The sequence below is a fragment of the Colias croceus genome, chromosome Z, assembly GCF_905220415.1.
Source record: "Colias croceus chromosome Z, ilColCroc2.1".
NCBI lineage: Eukaryota > Metazoa > Arthropoda > Insecta > Lepidoptera > Pieridae > Colias > Colias croceus.
This window is the reverse complement of record NC_059568.1, coordinates 2,773,191-2,789,217: the sequence shown is the minus strand read 5'-3', so window position 1 is coordinate 2,789,217 and position 16,027 is coordinate 2,773,191. Positions and strand designations below refer to the sequence as shown.

At 33.6% G+C, this 16,027-nt stretch overlaps 1 protein-coding gene across 1 annotated transcript; it reads left to right on the top strand.

The window, feature by feature from the left end:
* Positions 1–8,371: 8,371 nt before the first annotated feature.
* LOC123705352 lies at positions 8,372–12,877 on the top strand. Its single transcript, XM_045654096.1, has 3 exons — positions 8,372–9,606; positions 10,282–10,356; positions 10,512–12,877. Exons 1-3 carry the CDS (start codon positions 9,159–9,161, stop codon positions 10,637–10,639), a joined length of 651 nt encoding a protein of 216 aa, XP_045510052.1. The 5' UTR covers positions 8,372–9,158; the 3' UTR covers positions 10,640–12,877.
* Positions 12,878–16,027: the final 3,150 nt, after the last annotated feature.

Below are 16,027 nucleotides of genomic sequence, written 5' to 3'. Positions count from 1 at the left end.
ATGTTACATATAATAACGTGTACAACTTCTGCTGAGATGTGGCGTAAACTTCAAAGCGTTTATGAACAAAAGACTGAGACGAGTGTGCATATTATACAGCAGAGATTCTTCCAATACAAGTTTGAAAAAGGAATAGATATGTCCGTATTTTTGTCAAAAATACAAGAAATGCAGAATACACTGAAACAGATGGGCGAAGAAATATCAGATAGATTTGTAATTACTAAAGTATTAATGTCGTTGCCAGAAGAATATAAACATTTCGTTTCGGCTTGGGAGTCGGCGCCGGATAATAAACAAACCTACGATAATTTAGTGGCAAGGTTGTTGATTGAAGAGGAGAGGTTGAAAGACAGAAAGGAATTGCCCGTGCAATCAGCATCGTCTGCGGCTTTCATTGCAAGAGGATCTGATAAAAAGGACATTAAGTGCTATAAGTGTAATAACAAAGGACATTTTCAAAGTGAGTGCCGTAATAAACAAAACAAATCAGAAAATGATAACAAACGAGGTAAAAAGTGTTTTTATTGCAAGAAAATAGGTCATTTAAAAAGTGAATGCTGGTTTAGAAAGAATAAAGACAAAGACAAGAGTGACAATAATAACGCGTTTGTAACCCAGAGTGCCAATGGACTCTTTCAAAAGGCACAGTGGATAGTGGACACAGGTGCTAGTAACCATATGTGTTATGATCGTGAGTTATTTACGACATATACTCCATCAACATCGGACACCTTTGTTACTGTAGGGAACGGTAACTTATGTAGTGTGCATGGTTCTGGACAGATAGTGCTGCAAGTAAACAATGGCGAAAAATGGATTGATACAACCATAGACTGTGTGCTATTCGTACCGGAATTGAAAACAAACCTGCTATCTGTCAAATGTGTCACAGACAGGGGTTACGTCATGGTTACTAATGAGAACACTTGCAAATTTTTAAAACAAAACAAAGTATGTGCAATATCATATCGTAATCAAGATATGTATTTATTAGAAGTACGTTACAAACATGTTACAGCAAACATGGCTATGGTGCAATCTAGCTTAAATGAATGGCACGAAAAACTAGCACATCAAAACATACAACATGTGAAGAAAGTACTAGCGCAGAATAATATTAAAGCTTCTGATAACTTTGTTGACAACTGCAAGGGATGTTTAGAGGGCAAATCACATCGCCTGCCTTTTTCTATAAGTCAGACGACTACTTCAAGAGTATGTGAATTAATCCATGCGGATGTATGCGGCCCGATGGAGGAGGCTTCCATTGGAGGAGCCAAGTATTTTCTTCTGCTGAAAGATGATTTTTCAAGTTACAGAACAATCTATTTTTTGAAAGGAAAATATGAAGTCAAAGCTTATGTTGAGAAGTTTATAAAAATATGTGAAAATATGACAGGAAATAAAATTTTATCTTTTCGGAGTGATAATGGTTTGGAGTTTATTAATAAAGACATGAAGGAAATGTTTGCCCAGTTTGGAATTGTACATCAGACAACAGTAACATACACTCCAGAGCAAAACGGAAAAGCTGAGCGTGAAAATAGAACATTGGTGGAAACAGCTCGATCTTTATTGTACGCCAAGGGATTGCCAAAGAAACTATGGGCTGAGGCGATAAATACTGGATGTTTTGTACTTAACCGAACAGGACTGAGTACTAATAAAGTGAAAACTCCATATGAGGTTTGGACAGGCAAAAGTTATAACATACATGATTTAAAGATCTTCGGAAACCCCGTATTTGTCCATATCCCGAAAGAAAAGAGAACTAAATGGGACTCAAAAGGTGAAAGTGGAATTATGGTTGGCTATGGAGAGGACACAAAAGGATACAGAATATTCTTTGAGAAAAACAATACCGTTCAAATAAAAAGAGATGTGATATTTTTAAAATGCTCAAAAGAAATTGATTATAATATAGTATTGAACGATGAACAAGAAAAGGGAGAAATGCCAAGCCAAAATGTGGAATTGCAATTACCAGAGGAAGAATCAAGTGCTTCAAGTTCTGAAGATTGTGATGATGATAGTGTTTATGAACCAGCTAATAGTGAGGACTGCACTGATGATGACACAGAGGTCTCAGAGCCACAGAGAAGGGAACCTAGTCAGCGTAAGAAAAAGCGAACATCATTCTACACATGCAATAATGTAGTTTTGTTAAATGAGGATGAGCCGAGAACGTACCAAGAAGCTATGAGGCATGAAAATGCATCAGAATGGCAAAAAGCGATGCAAACAGAGCTGAACACTCTAGCAGAAAATAGGACATGGGAATTTTGTCAGAAGCCTGATGATTGTAAGGTAATTTCTAGTAAATGGGTATTCAAAATTAAGTATATTAATGGGGTAAAGCAATACAAGGCCAGATTAGTAGCTAGGGGATTTGAGCAAAACAATGATATTGATTATAATGACATTTATGCACCAGTGGCAAAGTTAACCACATTTAGATTGTTTGTATCTGTTGCTACTTTGTTAAAATTACCAATCCATCAAATGGATGTCACTGGGGCATTTCTGTATGGTGAAATTAAGGATAATGTGTACTTACAGCTACCAGAAGGAGCATTTAATAGTAATAATAATGTTGTTAAATTACATAAGTCTTTATATGGCCTTAAGAAGTCTCCTAAACACTGGAATGACAAGTTTAACTCAGTAATGACACAGGAAAATTTTGTAAAATCTAAAGCTGATTCGTGTCTTTATGTAAAGAGCAATGCTGCCCTCATAAGCCAAAAAGCGGTATCTCAAAAAAATACAAATTTCTGATTTTTGTTGCATCTGATAGCTTAACAAATTCCCTACATGTTAAGTGAAGTTACATGGCGCTATCTCAACCAGAAACCACCTAAAACCTACTAAGAAAATATTGCATATCTCAAATTTATACAATATTACTAAGGAGCTGAGAGATATATCATTATTTTTAAACACAATGGCCGTATATTTACGCTTACGGTGGTATCTTTTAGAAAAGTTCTTATTGCTGGCCAAAATTTGTAAGAATATTGGCGGTATCTGTTGAATGCATAGTGAACTATAATTGATTTTGGGAAGGATTTCTTTTGCACGATGATCGAGTGCTTCTAAAAAAAGTCTAATTGAATAAATAAACGTTTGAGTTTGAGTTTTATACCAACTGGTAAAGGTCGACAAAATTCCGTCGTACCTGTGTTGTGGCATGAGGTATTATTTGTGAGGACAAAGGATGAAATTATCAGTGCATATTACTATTTTTTACTGTTTCACCGAGATGCCAAAATCCACGTCCATATATCTGCGATATAGCGCAAGTAGAAGCTACGAGAGGTAGTTTGACATCCTTTGATAGTGCGTATATAACTGCTAGTATTATTGGAAACAAGATTTTAAAAACGAATGCTCTTCCACCCCCAAAGAAGAAAACCATGCTTAACGGAATTTCACAAGCCAAGAAGGACAATATTTTGAAATCCCTTCAAAATATAATACCAGGCAATAGACTGGCCTTCTGGAGGGAGCTCCCTACTTCTGACTGATTTATGACATAGATACCGATTTCCAAAATTTTAATTTTTTTAATTATGTTAATCTTAAGTTAATTAAAAATATTTCCAAATGCACTTTTTTCGTGTTTTATTTTCTTTTACATGGATTTTTATCGAAAATGTATAGAAAAACATTTGTATGAAAATTTCTATGAACACACTATAACTAAAAGCGGTAACTCATAATAATAAACATATTATTCGAAGCCCAATAGCGGTATCTCAAAAATGAGGTAAAAAAACTTAGTTTTCCTGTTTTTTAAACACATTAATAAGAAATATGGGTATGAGTATCTAATATTATGAATGAATAATTTTAAAACTACTTTACTAAGTTGACGCGAAATCAAAAAAACTAAAACATGAATTTTCTCGAGTCTCACTTTTTTGAGATGACGCTTTTTGGCTTATGAGGGCAGAATGATAAATGTAAAATTTATGTACTACTGTATGTTGATGATATTTTGACATTTGGTACAGATGAAACTAGTGTAAATGAGTTTAAAAGTATGTTGTGTAAAAAATTTAGAATGAAGACTTTAGGTTTCATATCTGATTTTATTGGTATTAATGTTAAACAAAATTTAGAGACAGGTGTAACTGAGTTATCACAAAAGGAATATTTATTAAATGTTTTGAAGCGTTTTCATATGGAAAATTGTAAGCCTGTATCATCTCCTATCGATCAAAATTTTGTATTCAGTCAGAACTGTGACGAAAAGTCAGATAAAGGTATAGAAAACTTATGTAGACAAATAATAGGATGTCTCATGTATGCAGCATGTGGTACAAGGCCTGATTTATGTATATCTGTATCTATCCTTAGTAGGTATCAAAATAAAGCTAATAATATGTTATTGTCATCATTGAAGAGAGTGCTAAGATATATAAGACATACTTTAGATTATAAACTTGTTTACAAATGTAATAATAATGGTAAACTCATAGGTTATTGTGATGCTAACTGGGGTGGAGATTTAGTTGATAGGAAATCCACCACTGGTTTCTGTTTCATGTTTAATAATTGTTTAGTCTCTTGGTGCTCCAAGAAACAATGTTCAGTAAGCCTTTCTTCAACTGAATCCGAATATATCTCTATGAGTATGGCTGGAGGTGAGGCGTGTTGGCTAATAAACATATTGAAAGATCTTTTTCCTAATGTAAATATGTGTCCTGTTACTATTATGTGTGACAATCAGTCCGCTATTAAGGTAGCCAGTACTGAATGTATTAAAAGACTAAAACATATTGATATACGTTACCATTATGTTAGAGAGTTAATTAATAAAGGAAAGATTGTTGTTAAATATGTTAAGACTGAGGATCAGTTGGCAGATGCCTTAACTAAGCCTGTAAATGCTAAGTTATTATTAAAATTTGTTAATATTAGTATGTGTAACATAAGAGAGTAACTTTTAGTTGAGAGTAATTAATATTACATTGAAGGGGGGTGTTGGCATAAGTCTGTAATAGACAATGTAATATTAAGTTTGCAACACTGTATCTTGAATCTGTATGTCTATGTCCGTTTCCTTTTACTAATGTACTACCACGCCATATCTTGCTCTGTGCGCCATATTGTAAAAGTCGATATGAAATAAAACTCCACATTATCAAAAGTATTCGCTGTTTTTATTCAACTACAGTTTTAAAGAAACAACGTGGTACATGTAAACAGAAAGTAACAAAATTTCAAAAAGTTTTTAGATCCTCTCGATGAGTGTAAATCATTAACTAGACTTCAAGCAAGTGAACTTAGTGTTCGTTTGTCAAGATTCGAAGAACTTTATACCGAATTTGATAATATTCAAACTAATATAGAACAATTATGTGATTCTTCAGACGATGAACGCGAGGAGTTCGAGAGCAAGTATTTTAGCACTTTCGCGGTTGCCAAGGAGGCGCTGGCGCGGAGCGGCGACAGCGCCCCAAGGGACGTCGACTTATCGGTCTCAGGTTCTAGTTCTGTGCACGGAGGTAGGCCAAACCTTAAACTTCCTACTATCCACTTACCTAGCTTTTCGGGTCGGTATCAGGACTGGCTTGAATTTCATGACACATTTAGTTCACTCATACACTCAGATGAATCAATTAACGAAATTACAAAATTTCATTACCTACGCGCATATAGTGCAGCTTTGATTATTCGAGCGCTAGATTTTTCAGCTGATAATTATAGTATTGCTTGGGATCTACTCTGTGATCGCTACAACAATAAGCGACTTCTTGTCAATAATCACATTCAGTCAATTTTTAATATCGAAATATTAACTAAGGAATCATCCAAGGGTATGCGTAATATTATCGATAATGTAAATAGAAATCTTAGAGCACTAAAGACACTGAATTTACCTACTGAACACTGGGATGCACTTATCATTCACATTTTGTCGAATAAATTAGATTCAGTTACAAGTCGGGAATGGGAAACGTACCGCAACACATTTAAAGACTTACCTACGCTTGAAAATCTTCTTACATTTCTTAAAAACCGGTCTGATTTACTAGAAACAATGGAGGAAGCCAGCGCTAAACGCCGGCACAGCGACGTCATGCATAATCGTCAGAAATCATTAGTTGTCAATTCTTTATCTCCTCCTACTACGAATAATAAACCACAATATGCTTGTCCGTTATGCAAGCACAATCATCCAATATACCGTTGTCAGAAGTTCAAGTCACTTTCATTAGAACACAGAATGCAAAAAGCTAAAGGCTTAAAATTATGTTTAAATTGTTTTCGTCAAGGGCACAATGCCAACGCATGTAAATTCGAATCTTGCCGTTTTTGTAACAATAGACAGAACAGCTTATTACATAAACACTTACCTTCGGATGCGACGTCCTCAGCTCCCGATCAAAATGTTGTTCTATGCGCGGCGCCGCCGCTGGCGCAGCCCACGCAGATGCAACCTGAAACAGAAAAACCTAAAAATTATAATACAGAAGACAATATCGTCTTATAAGCAATTCATAATAATTGTGTCTTACTGTCCACTGCTTTAATCCAAGTGCAGGATAAGCATGGCCACAAACACATAGTGCGAGCCTTATTAGACAATGGTAGCACATCAAGCTTTATTACCGAGAATTTATTAACTAAACTTGACTTACCGACCGTTTCGACTTCGTCATTAGTTGAAGGGTTGAATTCCCAATCATCACAATTAACTTAACGATGTGAAGTTGTCATATCGTCGCTTATCAACTCATACACGCAGAATATTAATTGTTTTGTAGTGCCGCGAATTACTCAAAACTTACCCACTGCGTATATTAACTATAAATTATTAAATATACCAGAAAACATTACTTTAGCTGATCCTACATTCAATGTGCCGTCTCAAGTAGACATGCTGCTTGGAGCGGACATATTTTGGAGTGTTTTATGCTCAAAAAATATATATTTAGGTAAAAATATGCCCACATTAAGCCAGACCACGCTTGGTTGGTTAATATCAGGTCTAGTTCAGATACCTAATTATTTAAATACAGTCCACTGCAATCATATTACTTTGTCTCATGATAATCAACTTCACGATCTTGTTTCACAATTTTTTGAGCATGAAACTGTACCTACTCATAAACAAATATCAAAAGAAGAAAAATAATGTGAAGAACATTTTTCGAAAAATACATCACGGCTGCCTGACGGGCGGTTTGTTGTGACCATACCTTTGAAAGAATCTCCCACCAAACTGGGTGAATCATACGAGCGAGCTTTTTCTAGATTTTTATCATTAGAGCGTAGATTTAGTAAAGACACGGTATTCAAGGAACAATATTGTAAATTTATTAAAGAATATATCACCTTAAATCACATGTACGAAAACAAAAATCCTGAAAAAGATATATACACTTACCTGTTGCCGCATCACGGTGTTTGTCGTGAAACCAGTTTATCTACCAAATTACGCGTCGTCTTTGATGCCAAAATATTGGTCCAACTGTACAAGATGACCTCTATAGTATTTTAGTTAGAATGCGCCAACATAAATTCATTGCCACTGCAGACGTGGAAAAAATGTACCGCATGATCTATGTTCACGAAGATCAGCATCAGTTGCAACAAATATTATGGCGGTTTGAGCCTTATGAACAAATAAAACAATATAAGTTAAAAACAGTAACATACGGTACGGCATCCGCGCCTTACCTTGCGACTAGATGTTTAAAACAACTTGGTTTAGAATGTCCCGATAAAGTTATTTCTGATATTATTCAACGCGATTTTTATGTTGATGACCTCATAACTGGAGCATCATCCGAAAAAGAATTACTACAAATCTGTAAGGGAGTCATAAAGCAGTTACAATCGTCAATTTCATTTAAGAAAGTGGTATTCAAACTGTCCTCATATCATTAACGAAATCGTTAATGAAAGTGTAAATGACGGATTACTTAACTTGAGTAACAACGAATATTCAAAAACATTGGGTCTCCTTTGGTCGTGCAAAGAAGACAAGTTAATGTTCGCAGTAAATATAAAAGAAAACAAACTCGTTAGTAAGCGTACTATTTTATCGATCATGTCACAAATCTTTGAACCATTAGGCGTAATTAACCCATGCATACTTAACGCAAAAACTATCTTGCAAAAACTGTGGTCTTTAAAAATTACATGGGATGAGAACGTTCCTGCAGATATTGCAAGCTGTTGGCAAAAATTCATTGATTCTTTACTATATATCAACCATATACGCGTTCCGAGATGCATTGTTTGCGATGACTCAGCGATCATTGAGCTCCATTCATTCAGTGACGCATCGAGTTATGCGTATTCGGCTTGTGTTTACGTTAAATCCGTTTCTTACAATAAAGTAGAGCCATTTTAATAGGCTCGACTATAATAACGTTTTTGTTCACTTATTGACAGCGAAAAGTCGAGTCGCTCCATTGAAACAGACAACTGTACCGCGGCTAGAATTGTGCGGAGCACTTCTCGCTGCAAAATTAGTAGATAAAGTAAAATCATCGCTTAGATTACACATAAATAATTGTATTTATTGGTGTGATTCAACTATTGTGCTTGGTTGGATAAAATCTTCAAAAACTCATTTATTAAAGCCGTTTGTTTTTAATAGAATTCAAGAGATTCTTGACAGAAGCGAGTCATCTGCCTGGCGTTACGTACCCACCAGCGTTAACCCCGCCGATATAGGCTCACGAGGGCTAGACGCTAAACAATTAGAAACTTGTGCATTATGGTGGACTGGGCCAGCATTCCTGGCGCAAGATGACTCATCATGGCCAACCCAACCAACAAGCTATAAGCAATCTGAATTACCAGAATTTAAGGTTCAATGTAACTTGTCGACTACTCAATTAGATCATATCACATATTATTCAAATTTATTTAAACAATTCTCTAGTTTCAACCGATTACAACGTATTGTGGCTTACGTTCAAAGGTTCATTCATAATTATTGTAATAGGAAAAATAAGCGTAGTGGTCACCTAACAATCCATGAACTCAATTCTGCTCTAAGCGCACTTTGCAGACTCGCACAGCGTGAACATTTTTCACAAGAATATACGTTATTGAAAAATAATAAAAATTTACCTATTAAAAATTCATTATGCAATTTAAATCCATTCTTTAACAAAGCTGACGAACTTATGCGAGTGGGAGGTAGACTTAATAACTCTTTTTATGATTTTGACACAAAACACCCCATATTGCTTTCATCAAAGCATCACCTCGCAGAACTCATATTCAGACAATATCACATTTGGCTTATGCACGCTGGTCCACAGTTGCTTTTGGCTACCTTGCGTCACAAATTTTGGGTTATTGGGGGCAGAAACTTGGCTCGCAAAACAGTTCAAAGATGTATTAAATGTTGTCGTTTCTCGGGAAGGATTATACAACCAATCATGGGCAATCTTCCCGAACAGCGCTTGCATGCTGAGTTTCCGTTCACCAACACTGCTGTTGACTACGCCGGGCCGGTCATGATACTGAACCGTAAGGGAAGAGGAAGTAGAACTATGAAATCTTATCTTTGCATATTTGTGTGTTTAGCCGTCAAGGCCGTGCACATAGAACTTGTGACCGATCTGAGCAGTGAGTCATATTTAGCTGCATTAAATAGATTTATTGCTCGTAGGGGCAAACCAACAAACATTTTTTCTGATAATGGAACAAATTTTGTAGGCGCATGTAACGAATTATCTAAATTCCTTAAACAGAATTCTGATACTATTAAATCACAAACATCGAACATGTCAATTAACTTTAGATTTTCACCAGCTTATAGTCCACATTTTAACGGATTAGCCTCCTCCTTTTTTTTGAAGTCGGTTAATAAATATAAGTTGATTTTGTGATATTTACGTTAAAAGTTAGATAGATGATTTTTAAAATGTTAATTAGTAAGATAATATTATTAACATAATATTATTACAATTTTACGGTATGACTGTTACCCGATTGTATCAATAAGAGCTATAATAAAAAAAAAATAACAACGTGTTTTATTACAGAAAGCATTTACTTTACACATTTCCTAATACGATATTGGAATTGTATACAATTCCTAGGAAGAGTATACATTTCCTAGGATATGCATGCATTAAATAGTTTTTTAAACAATATTTTATACATTTCCTAAATGGTATCGGAATTGTACACATTTCCTAGGAATTGTATACAATTCCTTGATTTCATACATTTCCGGTAACATACATATATAAACAACTATTAATATTTCTAATGTATTTTTATTTTTTCACATTACAGATAATTCTGCCAGAATCATAATTTCAGAAAACAATTATTGCCAACTGCAGAAGAAGGCAATAAATAAAAACAGAAGTAAGTTATAGAGGGGGAGTGGGACAGGATAGGCTAATAAAAAAAAAAAATGTTTTTAGAAGTTAATGACAAACAAATGTATTAATACATACAGCATAGCATACAAATGCTATTTAGCTTAGTTTGACACTAATAATTTGTGTTTCTTTTAACAGGTAAACATCAGCAGCAGGAAGCGCCGTCATTTTGGTTGAATCAGCTGAAAACAACAAGACGAAAAATTAAAATTTTGCAATCTAACTTGTTGAGATCACAGAGGAGAAACCAAAATCTTCAATCCTGATTAGCCAGTGCTGATAAAATGTCTGCTGACCTTGAAATTTAAAAAACTGTCATGCTAAATGACACCAGCAGCAAAAATTTTCACAAAAATGCAGTACAGCCAGACAACAAAGAAACCTTCTGGCCACAGATTCACGCATCAAGAAAAAGTGCTCTCACTTTCTTTATATAAGAAAAGTCCGAAGAGTTACGCTCTTTTGGCAAAATTTTTCACATTGCTATCAACAAAATCTTTAAAGAGACTTTTAACAAAAGTAGAAGTGGAGCCCGGGCTTAATAAATGTATATTTTTAAAAATAAAAAATACAGTCGAGAAGTTGTGCCCAGAAGACAGATTGTGTAGTCTTATATTCGACGAAATGTCGATTTCCCCGCAAATACACTACAACGCTGCAAAAGATCTACTTAGGGGGTTCACATTTAATGGTGAAAAAATTGCAGACCATGTATTAGTCTTCATGGTGAAGGGACTCAGACAAAAGTTCAAACAACCCATTGCCTACTATTTCACCAACGCCTTAAATAAGGCACAATTAAAAAAAACATTAAAAAAAATTGTTTTGTATGTACGAAGTACAGGATTAAAGGTTGTGTGCACTGTGTGCGATCAAAGCACAGTCAATGTCAGTGTCATCAATGAGTTAATAGAAGACACAAGACGAAAATATATAAAAGAAAAAAAAAACAGTGGAAAAATGAATTAATTGAAATAGGGAAGACCACACTAATCCCTATATTTGATGTTCCGCATTTGATAAAAGGAGTCAGAAACAATTTGCTCACAAAAGACTTAAAGTATTATGATTTTGAAGAGGAGTGCGAAAAAATTGTTAAATGGGAGTATTTCAAGCTAACTTATGAAGCTGACAAATCTTATGGAGAGTTAAAATGCCTGCTGAAAATTACAGATGAGCACATTTATGTGGAAAAAATGAGGAAAATGAAGGTGAAACCAGCAGCCCAAATTTTTAGCCACACAATGGCTGCGACTGCAGGACATCTTGTGGCAAGAGGAGAAATTCCAAGAGAATGCTAAAATTTGGTAAAATTTACTAAATTAATAGATAACCTTTTTGATTCTCTAAATTGTAATACATTCACTGTACCTGATGGTAAAATTTATAAAGGGTGTGTGCGAAAAAATAGTTTGCACCATGATTTGTGGAAGAATGCTATAAAAGTTTTAAAAACAGTAAAATTTATTAAAAAAATTAAAGATAATAACAAAATCCGTTTAATTGAAACACAAGCAATACCATCAGCTCTTAAAAACTTAATACGCACAATTGAAGGAATGCAACAAATATGGATATTGTTGTCTCAAACATATTCATTTGATGCTATGCTAACTCGTAATTTTAACCAGGACCCACTAGAAAATTTCTTTGGGAATATCAGAAGTTATGGGGCTAGAAATACGGCACCAGACACGGTGGCATTCGAAGGGGCCTTTAAGTCCCTGTTAATAAATAATTTTAACTCGCCCCATTCTCTTCACGCAAACTGCGAAAAAGATGAGGACAATTGTTTGCAAAATATGGATTTTTTTTAAAGAAAAGTCGGTTTTGGTGCCCTCAACTTCTGATATTCCCAGTCCAATTGATGACGAGGCACCACAATTTTCCGAAAGCTCACAAGACGAAATTGTGATACCTTTCATTAATTTAAATACTTCGGTAAATGATGTTGGACAGGGCCATTATGTGTGTGTGTGGGTCCTGCACAGATGTATTAAAAATGTTTGTAAAAGCTGCAAAGTTTGCAAAAAAAATATGTATGGCGACCCTGAGAGAACATCAAATGAATACATAAGGGCCAAAGAATATAAAAAAAATAAAAAGTCACTAATATATCCGTCAAAAGCTATTGAAAAATGTTTCATACAGTTACAAAATTTATTTAGTGACGGATATTTTGAAGAAAGATGTACCTAAAAAAGGATTGAAAGAAAAAATTAAAATGTTTAGTGACATATTTGTTGATTATCCCTTTAATTGTGATATACATAAAACGACATTAAAAAAATATTTTGAAAATACATATAGTAATTCATGTACTTGCATACAGTTGGTGCCGATCAATAAATCGGATTTTGTCTGGCAAAATCACTTATCACGGTGAGGACGAAATAAAAATAGCAGCACAAAAATATAAAAACAGACATAAACATTCAACAAATAAAAATTAATGTAAGTTTTAATTAACTGTAAATAAATAAATTGTAAAATAAAATTTGTTTTTATTTGTATGCACTCACTTTCTGAAACTTATGTTTAGACTTCAGCTTCTTACTATTTTACTGTATTCAAGTTGATAAGATTTGGGAACTATATTTTCTATCACCAAAATTTATATTTGTCATCAAGTTGTATCACCTAATAAATAGATCTATCACCACGAAATATTTTCGTTCTCAGATAAACATAAATTGTTCCCAGGTATGGATTATCAAATTAATGTTAATATATGTGTAAAATAAGAGATCGATAACCAATAAAATTATATTGCATTACATGAATATAAATTTCGTTCTTATAATAACAGTTTTGTTACATAAATAATAGCTCTGTGCTCAGAATGGTAGATCTGTCACCAAATAAATCGATTATCGATCCCTGACTGCGACTCCTTTTTATTTGATATTTTGTCACCTATACAGTAGTAACATTTTATTTTGTTCAGATAACAAATTGATAGTATTCGTTATCAATTTAATACATCAATTTATAATTTTAATGAAAAAATGCTCAAAGGGCGGAGACAAATTGGCGCGCTTTAAAAATTGACATGTGCAAACATATAATAACGGATTAGCTGTGGGATTAGCCATATGCTTAAAGCTGACCAGAAGCAAAAAATGTGCTTATCGGCCAGAAAAGAAAAAGGGGGCGCCCTTCGAAATCCAAACCAGCGCTGATTATTCAGTGATTATTGTTTTTTAACAATAAATATTGATTATTTTAATTTTAACTTTAATAAAGTGTTTTATATACAATTATGCTAACCATTAGTCAGCTATTTAACCAGAGCTGATAATTCAGTGGTTATTATTTTTAAGAATAATATTGATTATTTTAACTTTTAGTAACATAATAATATGATTTATTGGTGATCTCTTTAAATTATTTTGCTTAAATACTTATAAGGACACACCTATTATAATACATACAAAAACATTTATATGGTACTAGACCTTATATCTCAGGATTTTAGGTGATTTATTGTGGATCTGATTTTGCATTGTTTGGTGACTACATTTTGGTGACAGATCTACTATTTTGAGGACAAACCCTATTATTTAAGAAACACAAAACGATACCCATAAGATTTTACTTAATTTGATTTTCTATCAACTTGAATACAAGTAAAATAGTAAGAAGCTGAAGTCAAAGTACCTACCACTGCATGTAATATACCTAGTAGATGTCTATAGCTATAGCAGTTTTTATTGTTCTGTGGCTATAGCTATACCACAGAACAGTAAGAACATAATAGAAGTGCTATAATGTCATAATTAGTATGAAAACCAGTGTCGCCAAACTCACACATTTAAACCGATAGTTATACAGTACACTACAAGTAAACTATGCCTTTGATTGGACAGCTTAATTTGAGTAAAAACTGACTTAGGTTATAAATTCAGCATTTCAATATGTACCCTAACGAACCAAGTTACGGTTTATTTTAGTATAACATCCCTAGGTATATTAGCTGTTTTGTTTCTCTTTGCTCAGAAATTCCAAATTCGAAAACATTCAGCTATTCCACAACAGAGGGCGTTGGTTTTCAATACATATAACTTTGAACCTCATCACATAAAGATAAGGTTGAAATTTGTGTCACTCTAAATTAATGACATTAACTTGACATTAACCTGATGCTATGCTCTAAGGGATGTCAGCCTTGTTATCGATAATTCACAATAAATATATTTTTGTGCATTTTTTTTTCTTTCTATTATATGAGTATAGGATAATGTGTCACATTTTGGAGTATGTTTATTACTACTAAGTACGTCTTTTCATATTATTATATTTAAATAAAAAACAGAATAGAATAGTATAAATCTATATTTACAAAACAAACAGAAAATATGCATTATTTTAAATCTTGGAACTGCCGTAGGTTTGATGTATCGGTGGCCTTTGTTAGACTGCTTATTGCTGTTCGGCATCCAGTTAACTCGTCACGTTGCATTTATTATCCATTTCTCTTTTAAATTAGCCTCTTTCGAAAATCTATAAATAAATAGGACAAATGAAAGCTAAGGAAAAATAAAATAAAAAATATTTATAATGTTTGTCTTTTCTAAAGTATCGATACTGTCGATATGCGCCACATGCATCACTAATCCGACATTCGTTTGTTTATTGCAATAATATTCCAGAAAGTCTTGTTTGCCGTTCAATCTATATTAGTACTTATTTCTTATGGATTAAGGTTCATTTTGACTTAATATTTTTATAAATTTTTGACAAATTACGACAAGCGAAGTTGTAACATAAAATATATTTAAAATAAATTAAAATAAGACTTACCGATGGTATGAAATGCCTCGATTGCTGATATTATTTCGTCTGCTATCATTTTTCCACTCTAATACCGAACAACACGCTCTAATTAATGAATAAATATGGAAATAAGGTTTGACAGTTGACAACCGACTCGAATATTTTTCTGCGCACAACTGAGAGCGAGTTAGGTGATCTTACCCAAGAAGCTTATATCTAATACACTGGAGATTTCGGTATGAACATTGACGTGTAACAAGAAAATATTGCCCAGTTCATGTTTTTTATCACTTTCACACCTAACTTGGTATTGCCACTGTTAATACGAAGTTTTCCCAAGGCTACTATGTATGCTGTAATATTCTGTGCAAAAGGTTAGTTTTTGTACATGTGTTTGTTGATAAATTGCCAACAACGTCATTCAGAAGCATTGTTGGATGAGACAATTATTATTTATGCTAAATAAACTAAGTATCTGAACCAATTATTAAAAAGCGATACTCCCTGATTATGGGTAGTCACCATAATAAAATTGTAGCAACTCTCACTTTGTCAATATGGCATGTGTGTCAAAAAAATTGCGTCGCTTCGAATATTTAAGTTAATATTGTTGCTTATTTAATGAATATTTTCCGAATATAAAGAATGCATTGTATTGTGCAAAATTGCAGAAGTGTTTGGACACCAAATTCTGGCATAGAATTTCACAGGCAAGTGTATATTTACGTTATTTACAATATTCCTCAATACTCCTGCATTTACCTGTTTAGAATCATTTCAATGGCAAAAATTGTAAAATTTTGCATCATTTTAGAAAGCATTCATGTTAAATTTGTTATTTTCCTAATACTTTATCATTTTTCAACAAGTTTTCAATA